Source organism: Glycine soja, chromosome 10, assembly GCF_004193775.1.
Source record: "Glycine soja cultivar W05 chromosome 10, ASM419377v2, whole genome shotgun sequence".
NCBI lineage: Eukaryota > Viridiplantae > Streptophyta > Magnoliopsida > Fabales > Fabaceae > Glycine > Glycine soja.
In genome coordinates, this window is record NC_041011.1 from 6,108,022 (window position 1) to 6,124,282 (window position 16,261).

Genomic DNA, 16,261 nt, shown 5'->3' on the forward strand with positions numbered 1-16,261 from the left:
AATAATAAATACATTACAACATTCAACACAAAAACAAACTTAGTGAACCAATGTTATGTGTTGTGTTGCAGCATAATCAATCTCTAATGTCTTCTTTATCCTAAGTAAGACACTATCTTTTCAAGTAGGATATTTAATTTTGACAACCCTCCACAATATTTGCTTCAACATCAAACTATGAAAGTGTTACCTAAAATTATTGTACACACACATGTACCCACTAAGACAAAACCAATGCCACTATTTTTGTAAGAATGTTATTAATTGCATTCACTAACCTTGACATCATATGCAACTATTAAGATCAAAATGTATTATTTTGCAAACTTAATGGATTAAAATGAAATCATTTTAAAAACTTAAAATATCAAAATGAAATTATTTTAAAAAAATATAAATAATTAAAATGAAATTATTTAAAATGATATCATTTTAATTAATATGTTACATTATTATTTTAATCAGCATTAACAGACACACGTTGTATTTTTTGTTAATATATTTAACGTTTCTACTTAAAATGATGAAAATAAAATTATTTAAAAATATAAAAGATCAAAATGATACTTTTAAAATTTAAAAGAATCAAAATAAAAAACACTAAAATATAAAACAACAAAATAATAATTTAACCTTTATAAAACAAACACGTCTAATTAACTAACGGGGCCAAATCGGTGCCCTTGTTTAAGGCAAAAGTACTGTTTGCTCACCAATATGCTTGCCCTTCCAAATTCCAATTAGACCAAAGGGGGAGGTGTGCTTCACGATTCCAGTTCCAAAGTTTGGTCAATGTCATAATATGTGTTCCCTAAAACATAAATTATTATTGCTAATCACTAATTATTTAGCTTTGTCTTTCGTCTTATGTGCCCGATTCTTTGCATGGTGTTGTTTCTATCTTGGCCCACCTCATCTTAATATTGTATGAACAATTACAAACAGTGCTTCATAATATTTTAAGTTCTGCCATGCATACTACCAAGTCTTCACTGGTTTTCTGTTAGCTATTTCATTATCATTATTATTTCTTCTGAGCACCAAATTAAGTCTTTTCTTATTAACAATTTAACATGACTGGGGAGAGTTGATCATTTCCGTAAAAAAGCGTACAATTAATTGAAAGTGGAAACTACAATTCCTTATCCATATAACTCTTTTATAGTAAAATTCTATTTAACATTATATGGCTAGAAAGAAAAGTAAAAATGTTGCAACCAAATTTATAAGAGAAAAACATGATAAGATAATTTTTATATAATCATTCAATCATAAATTACATATACAATAAATATTTATTAATTTTTACAATAATTATTTTAAAGTCATAAAAATTACAAATGATAATATATTTCACACAGTAATTCATAGCCATTAAACTTATTTTATAATGTTGAGAAGTAATATTTTAGTGTTGAATCTAATTTTAAACACGTATACACTACATCTAGTAGTGCTTTTTAATTGACTATTCGATGCTTAGCACCTACACTTATTCCTTAACTTCTATTAGTCTTTCTGGCGCCAAGCACCTACGAATATGGAGTATTCTATTTTCCCACGCTTTTAGAATTTCAGGTGCTTAGTGCCAATGTTTGTTCTTCATCCTTCTTTCCTTTAACACTCAAGTGCTTAGAAGCTTTTATACTTCAATTTCTTTTTCCCTTGCATGAATAAAGTACACAATCCTTGAGCCATTATAGTTCTCAATTTCGTTTAAATCCTTGGTTCACTAAGGCACACAATTTTTATTTCTAATTATTCTCATTATATATTTCAATTTCAATCAATTCTGATTAATGTCCTCCTAAAAATACCTATAGAAATTCATGAAGATTGTTTGACAATGGCAACTAGTGGATGTAAATAATCTGGTAGGTTGGCGAAAGAAGGGAAGCGATGAGCACGTTCAAATGAGAGTCCAGCCCAATTGCATTTTAGCCCAATCAGTGTAGGTTTCGACCCAAAACCAAATTTCGATGCAAGTAAAGTAACGTAATTGACGGTAGTTTTGCTTTTGTGGTGAACATGTTAATGAAAAGTGAAATGGTTTTTCTTTGAAAATCATCGTGTCATAAGGGTTAATTCATAATATAACTCCTTAGTTTTTTTTTTTTTTTTTATATTGTAGCCTTATTAAAATTTTAATTTTTCTTATTCACCACCAAAAAGTTAATTTTTCTTAATTCTTTAGTCTTATGAAGCCTATAAAACGATAAGCCTATAATTCAAATCCGAACATTATACAGAAAGTTGACTTCACCTTTATTCTTACTATTATCACTGATAACTAAGATATTTTTTGCTTTTATGTAATATGTGTTTGAGAAGTCATTTTAATTAGATTTTTTTATTAGTTAAAAAGTTTAGTTGATTGTCTGATAAATAGATTTTTTTTAATAGTTTTTAGCGTTTAACATTTTTTTAAACATTAACTTCTAGTTATTAATATTTTATATTTTTTTCTTTTTTATCCTTAAATATTTATTATATTTTTTTAATCTTTTCTATTTAAGTTAATTTTTTTTAAGTTCATATTTTTTCGCTACTTTATAATGTTTATCACACACTTATGCTTCAATAAGATGGCTGGAAATAACTTTTCGGTTTCGAGCTTTTCATTAGTTTTTCAGCTTTCAGTTTGTAGTTTGACTTTATAGCTATGTTTTGTCAAACATAACCTTAGTTATGGGTGTTATTAGTTTTCAAGTTTGAAAATCATTTGTAAAACTTTTTAAGTTGCCCTTCTATGAAACAGAGAGCTGATATAGCACCATAAGTCCATAACTATATTATGACATATTCCAACTATTGTGATATATTTTAGAATGCCTATACCCTATCCATTCTTTTCATTTTTGGGGTCAATTATGAAATCTCATGTATAATTTTTTATTAACAAGGACTACAAAAGCACATAACTCTAGATGAATACTATCATTAGTTGCAGTAACAGCAATAGTTTTTATTTTTCCTTTACAACTGAATTGAAAACAGGTTTTGATATCTATAGGGAAGAGGACCTTGTATATCTAATCTGTCAAGAGTTATATTATATTACAGACATTAGTATTGATATGATCCCATCATTGAAAGAAAAAAAAAATGTACAAGCCAGCTCATAATTACCAGTAAAACAACTCTCATCATGGAACATTTTTCAACCAAAGAATAATGTCTAAATAAACTTTCTTCATTGGCTATATCTCAATGTACAACATTCATACATAGGGTGAGATGGTCCATTCCACAAGCTCCTCTATATTTACTTTGCAGTAGGCAAAAGGGGGTCTCTAGCAGCAGAGTTACCAGGTTTCCCTCTCAAATTTGATAGAACCAAATACAAGAATCCTGCAGAAAAGAAGCTTACAAACCATGCATTGTTGTAGATCACAACAAAAGTGTTAGGAACTGAAGTTGCAATTCCAACTTTCTGCAAGAAACCAGGAACCACAGGTAAAACTCCAACAACTAGTGCCAGAATAGCAGCCACATTAAACCCTCTTGAATACCTATATGCCCCATAAGGACTCCTAGAGTACAAGTCACTAACATTCAAATTTGTTTTCTGTACAATATAGTAATCAGCTAGAACAATCCCTGCAATAGGACCCATCAAAGCAGAATATCCAACTAGCCAAGTATAAACAAAGCTCTCACTTGACTTCAAAAGCCTCCAAGGCTGAAATGCAATCCCAAGTAGTGCAGTTAGAAGTGCTCCTCTTCTAAAGGTGAACCATTTAGGACTTAGATTCACAAGAGCATTTGCTGGTGCCACAACATTGGCAGCAATATTGGTGGTGATAATTGCAAGGCTTATACCAAGGATTGCAACGATCTTAGTTGTGAGGCCACCAATTTGACCAAGAAGCAGAATTGGGTCAGAAATAACTTGACCAAATATCACTTTTGTGGATGAAGTAACTGCTAGACCAACAAATGTGAATGCCCCCATAAAGATGGGAAGTCCAATTTGACCAATAACTTGATCCTTCTGGCTCTTAGCATATCTAGTGAAATCAGGAATGTTAATAGCCACAGTGGCCCAAAAGCTTATATTGGCAGTAAGAGAAGGAAAAAAAACAGACCAGAATTCTGAAGTAGAAAGCCTAGAAGACAAAGAGAGCATGTGACCAATTCCACCAGCTTTGACACAAGACCAAATAAGAAGACAAGAAGTGAGAGCAACCAATATTGGAGCTGAGTACTTCTCAAGCTTTCGAATGCCATCAATTCCCTTCCAAACAAAGGCCAATTGAGCAACCCAAAAGACCAAAAAGCAAGCAAATTCAAGAGGGGAAGTGCCAAGCCAAGGTAGAGACTGAGACAATGAAGTAGCTTCCTTCATTGCCTTCGGCAAGAGAAGGAAAATTGCCTCTCCACCAATCCAAGACTCAATACCATACCAACCACAACCAATAAGTGCCCTTATAAGGGTAGGAACATGAGCACCATTGATCCCAAAAGAGGATCTAACAAGTACTGGGAATGATATGCCATAACGTGTTCCTGCATGGCCAGTGAGAACCAAAGGAACCAAGAGGATCATGTTTGCTGCCACCACAGTTGCTATGCCCTGCCACCATGCCATGCCAAGGTCAACGAGGCTTCCAGCAAGGTAATAAGAAGGGACGCCAACAACTAATCCAACCCATAAACTTGCTATTTCGAAGCCTGAAAATGTCCTTTGACTTGGTGTTGTTGGCTTGAGGTCTTCATTGGTGAGTGTTGGATCATCAGACTCAAGCTCAAAATCTGGTGGTGATGTGTAGCTGGAAGAATTGGAACATTTCATTGGAAAGTGTTTGGTTAAGGAATGGTTGTATGAGGTGGGAAAGGCTTTGTTCAGTTTTGTTTGGAAGGAAAAATGGGTGGAAGAGTAAGACAAGGTTGGAGTTTTTTTGGAGGGTGGGGTGAGAAAAGGAGTACTGGGGTGAGTAGGAACATGGAGTGTTAGACTTAGACATTTTGATACTACCATGTTCTTTGTTTGTGGAATTGTTGTGGTTGTGAAGTCTTAAGGTGGTTTTTTGTAGAATGTAATGGTTTGTGATGGAGATGGATGATGAGTGGTGGGCAATGGCTAAAGGTCACTCTTTTATTTATTCTATTTTTTTTTATTGTGAACGAAATGAATTTGAAGATAGAGGGCAATAAGAATGAGCAATCACCAGCACTCATTAACACAAATGGTAATGATAAGAGAGAAAAAAAATGAATGAGCTGGGTCAATGAATTGCCGTGGATGGATGAGCTAAAAAATGACATCTGGTTATATTATTGATTATTATCTCAAATTGTTGAGCCGATTATTTGTTATGGAGATTATAATCTACTATAATAATGCCGAAAACAATATTTTATTATTCTACACATGGTTTATAAATAAATAAAAGCATTTGCTGATTTGAATTATTGATTTCCTGTTTGCTTAAGATATTGCCACCGCTAAAACAAATAAGCGGCTAAATGGCAACTAAGAGAACAAAGTTTTAGAAATTACTGTATGAGTTTCTGGTATGAAACACCAAAACAAAAATTATGGGCTCATATTTGAATAGGGTAATGATGATTATTACACTTCCAGCTTCGTTATAAGTTTTGCACATTCTTCGTGTTACAAGAAATTGAAAAGGTTAAAATTAGGTGAGAGGGGAATAATTTAAAAATTGTCAGAGGATGATTTAGTGAACGATTTTAGAATAAATTTAAATCGATTGGGTCTTTGTTGTTTATTTAAATACAATTTATGTTATTCTTTATTAAATTTTACATCAGTCTTTTATTCAATCAACTGCTTATTTGACCACATATCAATCTACACAATACATATCACATGTTTGTTTCAAGCAAACCTTTTTGTTACAGTATATGTTTGAAGCAAACCTTTCAAGTTATCAAAAAGTTACTTTTTTTATTAAAAAAATCTAACTATTCCAAAATAAAAGAGTATATTTTTAAATATAAAATATAAAATCACATTCATGATCGAAAGATTAATAATTTAGATTTTAATAACTTCATTATATATTATCTGTGTAAATATAATTTGTCATAATTTAAATCATTATTTTTTTATCAATAACTCTATTTTTACCCTTTAAAATACACTTCACCTTTCCCTTAAAAATTTAGAATAAAATCCTTTTGAATCTTTTAACAAATCAAAGCAAACGCGTGTATAATTGGAACTTCCATTATTATTTGAGCCTATTTTTTCAGAACAATAATTGTTGCGTGCATAATTGAAAGCTCCATCATTATTTTATAATCAATAATCATACAAACCGAATCGCGTGAATAATTGAAACCGCCATTATATATTCGGGCTGGTACGTTATGGTTAAGGCAATTGAATTCTGATCTCTCTTATTGCATCATGCACCTCCTAGTTTTCTTAAAACCCCACCCTACTTCTATCTTCTTCGGATCCTCTTCCCCTTCTTCCTCTTTGTCTTCTTCACCAACTCAACTCTTCTTCCAGGAATGTCATTCCTATTTTGAACAGGCGTTCTGTAAGGGTATAAACTCTTATGGGATGACGGAAGGAAAAATATTATAGAACACCTTTTGAGTAAGTAAAAATAGTGCTTCCAGACTAATCCTTCTGAAAGATACAAAATGCACTTTCTGAAAGGTTATTCTACATTATAACTTTTGTTATCAAAATGGTTCTTTCATAAGTTAAATAATACTTTCTAAAACATCCTTTCTAGAAGATACAAAATACACTTCTAAAAAGGTTATTCTGGATTACAATTGTTGCTTCCGGAATGGCTTTCCGTAAACACAATAATGATTTCCAGAACCTTCTTCTTGAAATATTCAAAATAAATTTTCAGAAAAACTGCTCTGAATTTAAAAAAGTTGCTTCCAAAATGTTTTTTTAAGCAAAAATGCTTTCGGAATGAAGGTAATTCTGAATGCAGCTTTTACGGAAAGGTAATTTTGAAAGCATTTAACTATATTTTTAAAAATTTTAAAATATGACTTTTCTTAATTTACTTCCTGTTAATTTTTTTAATCATTATAATTAATTTTAAAATATGTAAATTTAAAGACTTATTTAATAGATCTGAACTGATAACACTGTCTGGTTTAAACGACTTGCTACCATCCTAATTCCCACTATTATTCTGGTTTGAACACGACACATGCAAGTTTTGTTTTAAGCGCAACTGATATTGCATATAGAATGAATAATTGTTACCTACTCAGTTTGATTGTGGAGAAAAATTTAGGGAGAGTATCTTATCCTTCATTTTTACTGCCAACAAACAGAACCCAGATTTATTGAAATTCCACCGTTTGAAAATGAAATCTAAACCAACCATTACTTACTTCCCTACAACATGTACACTCTAGATGCAACATTATTTTCATGTTTAACCACAGCCTTAAGCAATTCTGGAGTTAGCAAATTCCAGAAATGTTCACACACTTCACACATATATATGTAATTAACATGCTATGTATATATCCAAAGAGATGAACATTGTTGAAAATTTAATGGAAGCCCCACTCGCAACCATAGGCCATTATATATGTTAGATTGTTACCCCTATTGCTATATATCTATATATGCATTTGACATAAACCACTCCCAAACAAATTGTTCACGAAAAAAACATGATTGAGAGGAGAGAATCCATTAAAAATAATCAATCAGATTCTTTGACGAAAATTAATTATATCAGTAAAATTAGTGATCAAGGTTTAAATATTGGTCACGGTTGCGTTGCAATTTTGCATTTGTTGGTATCACAACAACTTATGAATAAATGCAGCCGATGCGATCTCAATTACGATCGTGTTGCGGTGATGAACTGTTAAAAAACCTTCATATTACGGTCTAAATCACAGTTGTATACTCGTGTATCATTTTTAAAATCTTACCAGTGATAGATACTATGTATTAATAAAATGTTAATTAAAAAAATGACCAATTTTCATTTACACAACCTAGATAAGTGATGATCACCATCAACTAGTGGGTAATGATTTGACTGTTTTCACCCTCAAAATTTCAGCATCCCACCTGGGTTGCTTCGAAACACTGATCTGTTTATGTCGTGTTGCTCATGGAGCACAAGCAGGTTGCTATGGACATGCACCTGAAGAAGTCCTGGTCTACTGCATATGGACCCATTTCATGGTCATAACAGTGCATCGTGGATACAATTGCAACTTTACAAATAGATCAGAAACAAAGTTCCATAGGATGAGTCATTGTATGTATAACTGTAAAGCATGATCAGTAAGGCATTTTATCACATGCAAGCTTTTAAATTGTAATTATGGCCATGATATATACCTACATTTATGGTACGGTCATTGCTTTAAATGGTGCTGGTTAGTGGCTATGATCAACTTTTGAAATGTTAAAATTATCTTATCCGGATCGTATTTTAATTTATTTTAAAATTTAATTAACTGGCATGGTCGTGGAAAAAAGTTGTTTCTTCGGATATATTAGCATTTTTAAAATTATCTTTCTTGGGTTGTGATATCACCTCAACCTATAGTTTAATTAGATGAGTTTGTTAAATCTTGAGAAATTTGTACACACTATTAGATTAATCATCCACAACAATGACAAATTTTACATTTTAGATTCTATTTGTTTGGTAAATTGTGATAAGTTCGGTTTATAAGATTGTCATATTGACCTACTCTAACTATATGATACTATTTTACTTAAATTTTATTTTTTTATTATATTATCAAGATTAATTTTTCTTATATAATATAATTTTTTACAGGAACGGTCCAATGGTAAGTGAGAGCTAAAATAAAATTTAAGAGATATATTTTATTTTAATTGTGATAGTTATATAATAGGTTTTTTTTGTTAATATAGATGAACTTATCAACATATGAGGCATCTTTGTTTTATAAAAACTAATACTAATTTTTTTTTTGTCAACCTAAAGTTTAAAGTTTAGTTGTTTTATCTTTTCATAATCTTTTAACTCTTTTCATAACAAAAAGGGTGATGAAACAAGCGATAGAATTATTATAACTAAAGCTAGAATAGGCCATTGTCGTCAAAACTTCCACTCAAGTCAAAGAAGGATAGAAGATGAAAGATGAATTCATAAAAGGTATACAAAATGATCTCTAACCCAAGGGTACGAGGCTCTATCATAAAGAGCAATTATGCGGAGATGGGGGAGTGAAACAAAATGGATGTCACTATTTCTAAAAAGAAGGAAATATAAGAAACCCTTAAGCTTTATTCTTGTTCTAGTCAATCTTAAGCTCTAGTCGATCTCAAAGTACATCATTGCTTGACCCATTTGTCTTTTTTCATTGTGGGAAGGTATATACATGAGAAGGGTGGGGGGATGCCTCTAACTTAGTATGGTGTATCAAGGGTTAATTAACATATTAGAGATTGATTGACATATTTAGTTGGTAAGAATTTAGGCTTGGTGTCCATGTGACATGATTGATATACCTATAAGCTTAGTGTCCAATAATTGTGGACTCGGATCTAGAACTCAACCTGAAATCTAGGAGGATATGCAAGCCTCAGGTTCAAGTCTGAGAGGTGAATAAAACTTAAAGATAAAAAGAAGAAAATAGATCATAGTTAACATATAACTTAGCCTAAAATTGAGAGAATACACAATCTTCCCTTAACGAGTCAAAGGCGTGTGCAATGCTTAAAAAACTAAATTCATGTTACTACATTATACTTCCATGACAATTAGTCATCCATTTGATGAGCACACGACTTGGAATATAAGTTTTAGTAATAGGTCAACTTACAATGATTCTTTGTCATCTATCTTTAGATGACCTTGAAATGATGTTTATGTTGATTGGATATTCTCAGTTTGACCTCTTATTAGGCACAATATTTGTCCTTTGCATCAGTTAAACATCAACTTAATTTGTCTTCAACTATATAATATACATTATTCATTTCTCATTGGATCATGAAGTGATGTGATTGCGATCACATTTTATTAGGCTTAGCAAAGTCCCTAGGGTCATAGTTGTAAAGATGCAACCTTAAAAACTAGCTAGTAACTTCAAATTGGGATCTACCTCATTATTTGGAACAAGGAGACTAAGACACACTTGATGCTAAATGTTCCAACTAACATTGAGTTCTAGTCGATCACATAGCTCGACATTGTCTAACTTATTTTTTTGTTTTGTATTTTTTTATTGTGAGATGGTCTATATTTAGAGGTATATCTTTAACCCGATGGTGGCATATCAAGGGTTAATTGACATATTATGGATTGATTGACTTATTAGGGGTTAATTGACATATTTCACGAGTAAGAGTTTAGGCTTGATGCATGTGATCTTGGTGTGTAATGATTGGACGTAAAATTCAACTCAAAATCAACAATTTCAAAATATAAAAAGAAGAAAAATCAAGATTTTTTTTGAAAAAATCAAATATCATACCAACATATTGATTTGAGTAAAATTGGACTTAGTCTCATAAAAAAAGTCTTAAGTTTAAATTTTGTGGATGGTAAAAAATATGATTGGGATGAGAGATCGACTAGTTAGATTTTTCAACAAAATTTAATTATCATCGAAATTGATGGATGTTACACGATGGAAAAAAATAATCAAAACCCACTCATTTTAAAGAGACAAATTTTTTTTATAAACATTTCTTTTTTATAGATTTGGTGATATCTAATAAATGAATAACAATGTTACGGAGCCTTTCATTTATTTGATTGGTTATAAATTCATTGCATTCCTACTCCGAAGTTACTTTGAAAACGCCTTACTAAAGTACTACTAGCTCCAAATACACAAGTACATATATTAATTAGAATAAACCGTACATGAAAAGGAAAATCAATATTCCCATGAAATGGGTTCAATGACAGCTAAATGTAATAATAAGGACTAGTCTTGGGATATCTACTATGTCAAGAAAATGAATACTGTAGTCGGCATAACATGCGTAGGAAATTCCCCATTTTATGCTACTCTTTCTGAGACATTGTGACAAAATAAAACACCTAAATGTCTCTCGAGAGTTTGGACATCTTACACTATTTTTTTTTTAAAAAAATTATAGTGTCCAATGATCATTCTTTTCTTGTCAATTTTTTGTTACACGTTAATTCCATGATCATTTTCAATACATATATTGCAGGTGGATGTTCCGGAAAAGGAGATGAAACAAGTTAATTTGAACTTAATTGTTATGATGGTTTAGTGTACAGGTTGAGTAAAAGAACGACGGGCTTGGGGAACTGAAAAGACTAAGAAATGGTGACGTCACATTTAATATCCTAAAGTTATAGGTGTACTTTAAATAGGAAATTACATCGTTTACAATGAGGAATTTCAAACAATTTATAATTTAATAAAATATACTGTACATTTTTAAATTTGAATCTTAAAAACAATAACATTAAAACTCAGTAAAAATGTCATTCTTAATTATATTTCCCAACTCGAGTTTAATGGGTGGATTAAATCCAAAAAAAAATACTAATTCCATGAATTTAATGCTAAATAGACAAGGTTAAAGTTAAAATAAAAATATAATAATATGTTAAGGTTAATTTCTACATATCAAAATAAACCAGTCTCTAACTGTCTTTATGCAAAGAAAAAAGTGTAGTTAAAGTTTATTTTTTCTTAGGAGAAAAATGTAGTTAAAGTTAAATATATGGCCAAAGTTAAATCATGTAGTAGTAATACTGTAACAACAAAATCCGTACTGATTGAAGAACATTATGTTATTAAAAACTTAAAATATCTTAATTAACGTACCTAGTCTATGTTAAATTTGGAAGACACGCGTTTTCAGAATCGATAACTTTGAGTAGCGATCAATTCAATATCTGCTCTACCTAATTGGCTTAGCTCATGGAATTAATTATGTAGTAGAGAGAAAAGGACACTACCTAATTATAAAAACAACGAATGGTTCACATTTGTTACCCTTTCCATTTTCATAATTTCCATGACGATAAATCCATCAAGAAAATGAAAAAAATATCGATATGGGATAAAGAGAAAGACAGAAACTACAGAAATTACAAGAATAAGAATAGAAGGGAGTAGAAAAGAGGGAATGTAACATCATTGAGCTCTCAAAAATTGGTAAGGATAAGTTGTAATTCGATTTGTCCCAAGAACAATACATACAAATATTAATGAATACATATACAAATATTGTTGTAAATTAAATAGTATTATGACTATAATAATTTGTATTTTTTAATTAAGTGATTTAAAGTATTTTTTAATTAATTGATTTAAGATTTAAGTTATGATTGATTCTTCAATATGTAATAAATTATGTTCAAAAGAAAATATTTAATTTGTGTTTATTCATAATCTCCCCGAAGACAACTTTTCATTAATGGTGAGAAAAAATAATTAAATAGTAGTATATGATATGAGGCATATAAACGGTGTGATTAACTTCATGTAAACGGCCCATGTGGATGGTGGGGCATAGAAAACTATGAAACATTGAAACGGACTCCACAAAGTCTTGCTTTTTAATTTCTTAATGACATGTACACTCGAAAGTATTAAATATTAAACAAACATGCATTATTGATTCTTCACAAGGGATAATTTGTTGTTTTGGGACCCAAACCCCAAAAGAAGGAACTTTCCTATATACCCTTTTCCTCTTTTTTGCTTTTACCACTTCATGGACATTGGACAAATGACACCCTCCACCAAAGCCTACCATTTTTCTTTTTCTCTTTACTGAAAAAAAAATAGATTATACAACCGACCAGATTCCCCCCCAAAGAGGGGTTAATTGATTCAAAAGAAGAAGAAGAAATGGTAAACGGGGGTTGAATATTGAGTATATGTACCACCAATTTTTGAGGGTAAAAAAGAAAAAAAAATGATTAGGAGCCAAAAGGTGCCCTATGAGGAATCCCTTTTCTTCTCCTTGCGTTTGAAGCAGGTGGAGAAGGTGTGGCCGGGTACATGTCTTGTTGTGAGCCTTCACGCAATTCTTCTTCTTGATGATGTCTTGAAGAAACCGATCTCCTTGACATACCCTCCATTGTTGATGCCTCATTTTTAGCATCCAAAGTAAAACTTGCATCCCCATTTCTCTTTATTCCTACAAGCTAATTCAGTCATTGCCAACAACAAAAATATAATTAATACCAAGATAACTATCAAATTAAATTAGTCCAATCATACATTACATACATTCATTATTTAATTAAATTAAACACATTATACGCCAGGCTGATTCCCGTCTATTATTCAATAATTATCATTATATAAATAAAACAGTAAGATTAATTATTATTATTATTATAAATGTATCAAATTAAAATGTCAATGGATAAATATGCATATCACAATGATGATTAATGGCGGTGGGAATATAATTATGATGTTGATGGGCTTTCAAATGTAGGTGACGGTGTACGGGTGGTGGGTGTTATACCCATATGACGAGGGTGAATGGGGATAGTGAATTATGCTCATTTTGATAATGATATATATGGATGAATGAACAATGATGTGTTGTGAGAGGGAAATTAAAATTATAAAAATCAATTAATTAAGATAAATGTCTCACCTTACACCCCAAAGAACAGAAGCGAAATGGGTCCAAGAGGCTTCTTCCACAAATCTCACAAATGTGAGCTACTCCTTTTCCAGACTTTGGTTGAGGCCTCTCATTCAGAAACAAAACTCTGGCACTGTTGATCACATATGTTTGAACTCCACTAATGTCCAACACTTTCTGAATTTCCGCCACCCTCACTACATCGTGATACGAAGATCTCCGTATCTAATCAACAGCATTAACACAATCAATCAACTTTATATAGATTGTGCAATAACACCATAAATTTCAATCATTGTTATTATCATCATTCATGATTCAACCCCCCCATTTTCCCAAAAGAGATTTGACTTTGACAATGTCATGAAATGGCAATGAGAAATTAAATGTGAATAATTTAAAAAGTAAATTGTGTATATGGTCCAATTAGTTAATTAAAAATTAACCTGAATGACTTGGTGATCCTTGTGTTTTGAGGAACGGCAATAGAAGCAAAACGCATTCTCATTGCAGTCGAGACAAAACATGTTACATTCGCTCCTCGCGGCATCTCCGTGAATCCGACACACATTGAAGAAGGATGTGTTTAGGAGTGGCTCAAGCCATGGTGGCACCAACATTGTGCCCTGCTCAAACCAAAAAATTTGATAATAAACAAACAAAATGGGCATTTAATTCTAAATCATATAGAAACCATAGGCTATAATACTACATAGTATATATTATATAAATTATATGTTTGTATGCGCATACCATGGTTGAATTGATGGATAGTTAATGGAATGTGCCTCAATGGGTGAGTGAGGAAGGCATTGGGATTCACTTCTGAAAACGAGGATGGTGGAATAAGAGAGAGATAGAGAGAGAAGGAGAGAGAGAGAGAGAGAGTAAACGGGGTTGAACTAAGAATTCAACAAGACAGAAGAAGCTAAGACTATAGGGACAAAGGGGGTGAATAAAGAACTAGGGGTGGGAATAGAGGGTGGAGATTGAAAGAGGTGGCTGAGGAGTGATATGAGCCGTTGGATGGGAATGAGGTGAAGTGTCTTGTGCTTACGCTACTTTGGATCTTGTTTGCGTCTCTACGTTGGAAGTGGCACAAGGTTGGGTCGGCTACGCATCAGCATCACCTTCTTTCTCCTCAATAGCTGTATCTCTCAAATTCATCCACGATCGGGGAAACCATTGTCCACGTGGCGTTCTAACCACGGTCCATCGTAGATTGGTGGGGCCCACTTTCCCATGCCATGGCATCACCACCTACTAGCATATAGTTCTTCAAAATTACCACATTAAATTTTATAACATCCTCTAATTTTTTAATAGGATCTTATTAAGGTAAGGAGTGTCTTAAGAGTACTAATTAACAAATATATTCACGGTAAAAATTATAAAGAAGCACATAAAATATTATAGATATCATAGTTTTATGTATTTTAATAAAACATTGACTAAAATATAACTTTATTTTTTCTATTTTTTATATTCTATAATTTTAATCTTTTAATTTTAAAATTGAAACATTTAATCTATTAATTTTTTTGAAATTAATAATTTTAGTCCTCATTCAAATTTTAAAATTGACAGTCAACCTTTAATATTTGAATGAAAGACTAAAATACTAACTTCAAAAAAGTAAAGGAATAGATATCTTAATTTTAAAACTAAAAAATTTAAATTATAAATTATAAAAAATTAAGGAACTAAAATTATATTTTAATAAAAAATATTTCTACTTTAATTTGTTTAACAGTGTCTTGAGATACTAGTTATTATTTAATTGGCCTTTTTATAGTGCCAGTTTGGAACAAATTTACTTTCCTAATCACCTCAAAAGCAGATATTTTTTAGGTTCGTGTGGGGATTAAAGAAATGTTACAAAAATGTTTTTTTATAACTTTGTATAAATAATTGGCATAGTTAAAATTTAAGTATGATATTATTTAACTATCCACGTTTTGTGTATTTGTCTGCTAGTAAACTATTCTTTCGAGGTTGTGATGTAAAAATTATTAAATAATTATTTTAAAAGTGTGATATATAAGATTCATAGATTTATGGAAAGGGGAGAAGAGGACAAATTGGTGTATTATTACAACTTTACTAGTGGCCTTTGAAAGAAAAGGTCCTTTGGGCTTTGGCATTCGGCATGGCCTATTTGCATGGTCTTTATTTTGACGTCGTAAACATAATACACTATCGTCATCCCATAATTTCATGCTAGTTGGGGTGCATATAGAACAGAACTCTCCTCCTGGTATATAGTTTAATTCAGATTAAGTAAAATAAATTAAGTTGATAAAAATTAACTTTTTATTTAATTAAAATTTAGATTTAAGTTTGTCGATATCCGAACTCTTTAAGTCGGCATTGCTTTCTTCAAGCAATACCAATTTGAAGGCAATTGTCCTAGAGATAACCTCAACCTCTAAGATCTTAAGCTGACATTACTAGTAATTCATTTAAAAGTTGAATGTGTGAGAAACTGAATCACGAGGACGGATTAAAAAAAAAAAAATCATTAGGGCCAACCCACGTATTCCCTCTTCAAATGGTAGATTCAGCCTTACTTGCATGAATGGTAAATAAGAAAGAAAGGAGAATTAACGGGGCAAAACAAAAAGTAGAATATAATAATATGCGACTAAAAGAATAAAGCAAAAGATGCACACCAAAAAGTTTCGATCGAGTCAATTGAGGGAGAAAAAG

At 31.4% G+C, this 16,261-nt stretch overlaps 2 protein-coding genes across 2 annotated transcripts; both read right to left on the bottom strand.

Annotated features, from left to right (window-relative positions):
• Positions 1 to 2,998: 2,998 nt before the first annotated feature.
• LOC114372559 (purine-uracil permease NCS1-like) lies at positions 2,999 to 5,170 on the bottom strand. Its single transcript, XM_028330184.1, has one exon. The coding sequence runs from the start codon at positions 4,979 to 4,981 to the stop codon at positions 3,266 to 3,268; it is 1,716 nt and encodes a 571-aa protein (XP_028185985.1). The 5' UTR covers positions 4,982 to 5,170; the 3' UTR covers positions 2,999 to 3,265.
• Positions 5,171 to 12,424: 7,254 nt separating this feature from the next.
• LOC114370409 lies at positions 12,425 to 14,484 on the bottom strand. The gene is made up of 4 exons (XM_028327757.1): positions 14,306 to 14,484; positions 13,999 to 14,178; positions 13,562 to 13,777; positions 12,425 to 13,097 (listed from the first exon to the last, which is right to left on the bottom strand). The coding sequence occupies exons 1-4, from the start codon at positions 14,306 to 14,308 to the stop codon at positions 12,870 to 12,872; spliced, it is 627 nt and encodes a 208-aa protein (XP_028183558.1). The 5' UTR covers positions 14,309 to 14,484; the 3' UTR covers positions 12,425 to 12,869.
• Between the last annotated feature and the right edge of the window lie 1,777 nt (positions 14,485 to 16,261).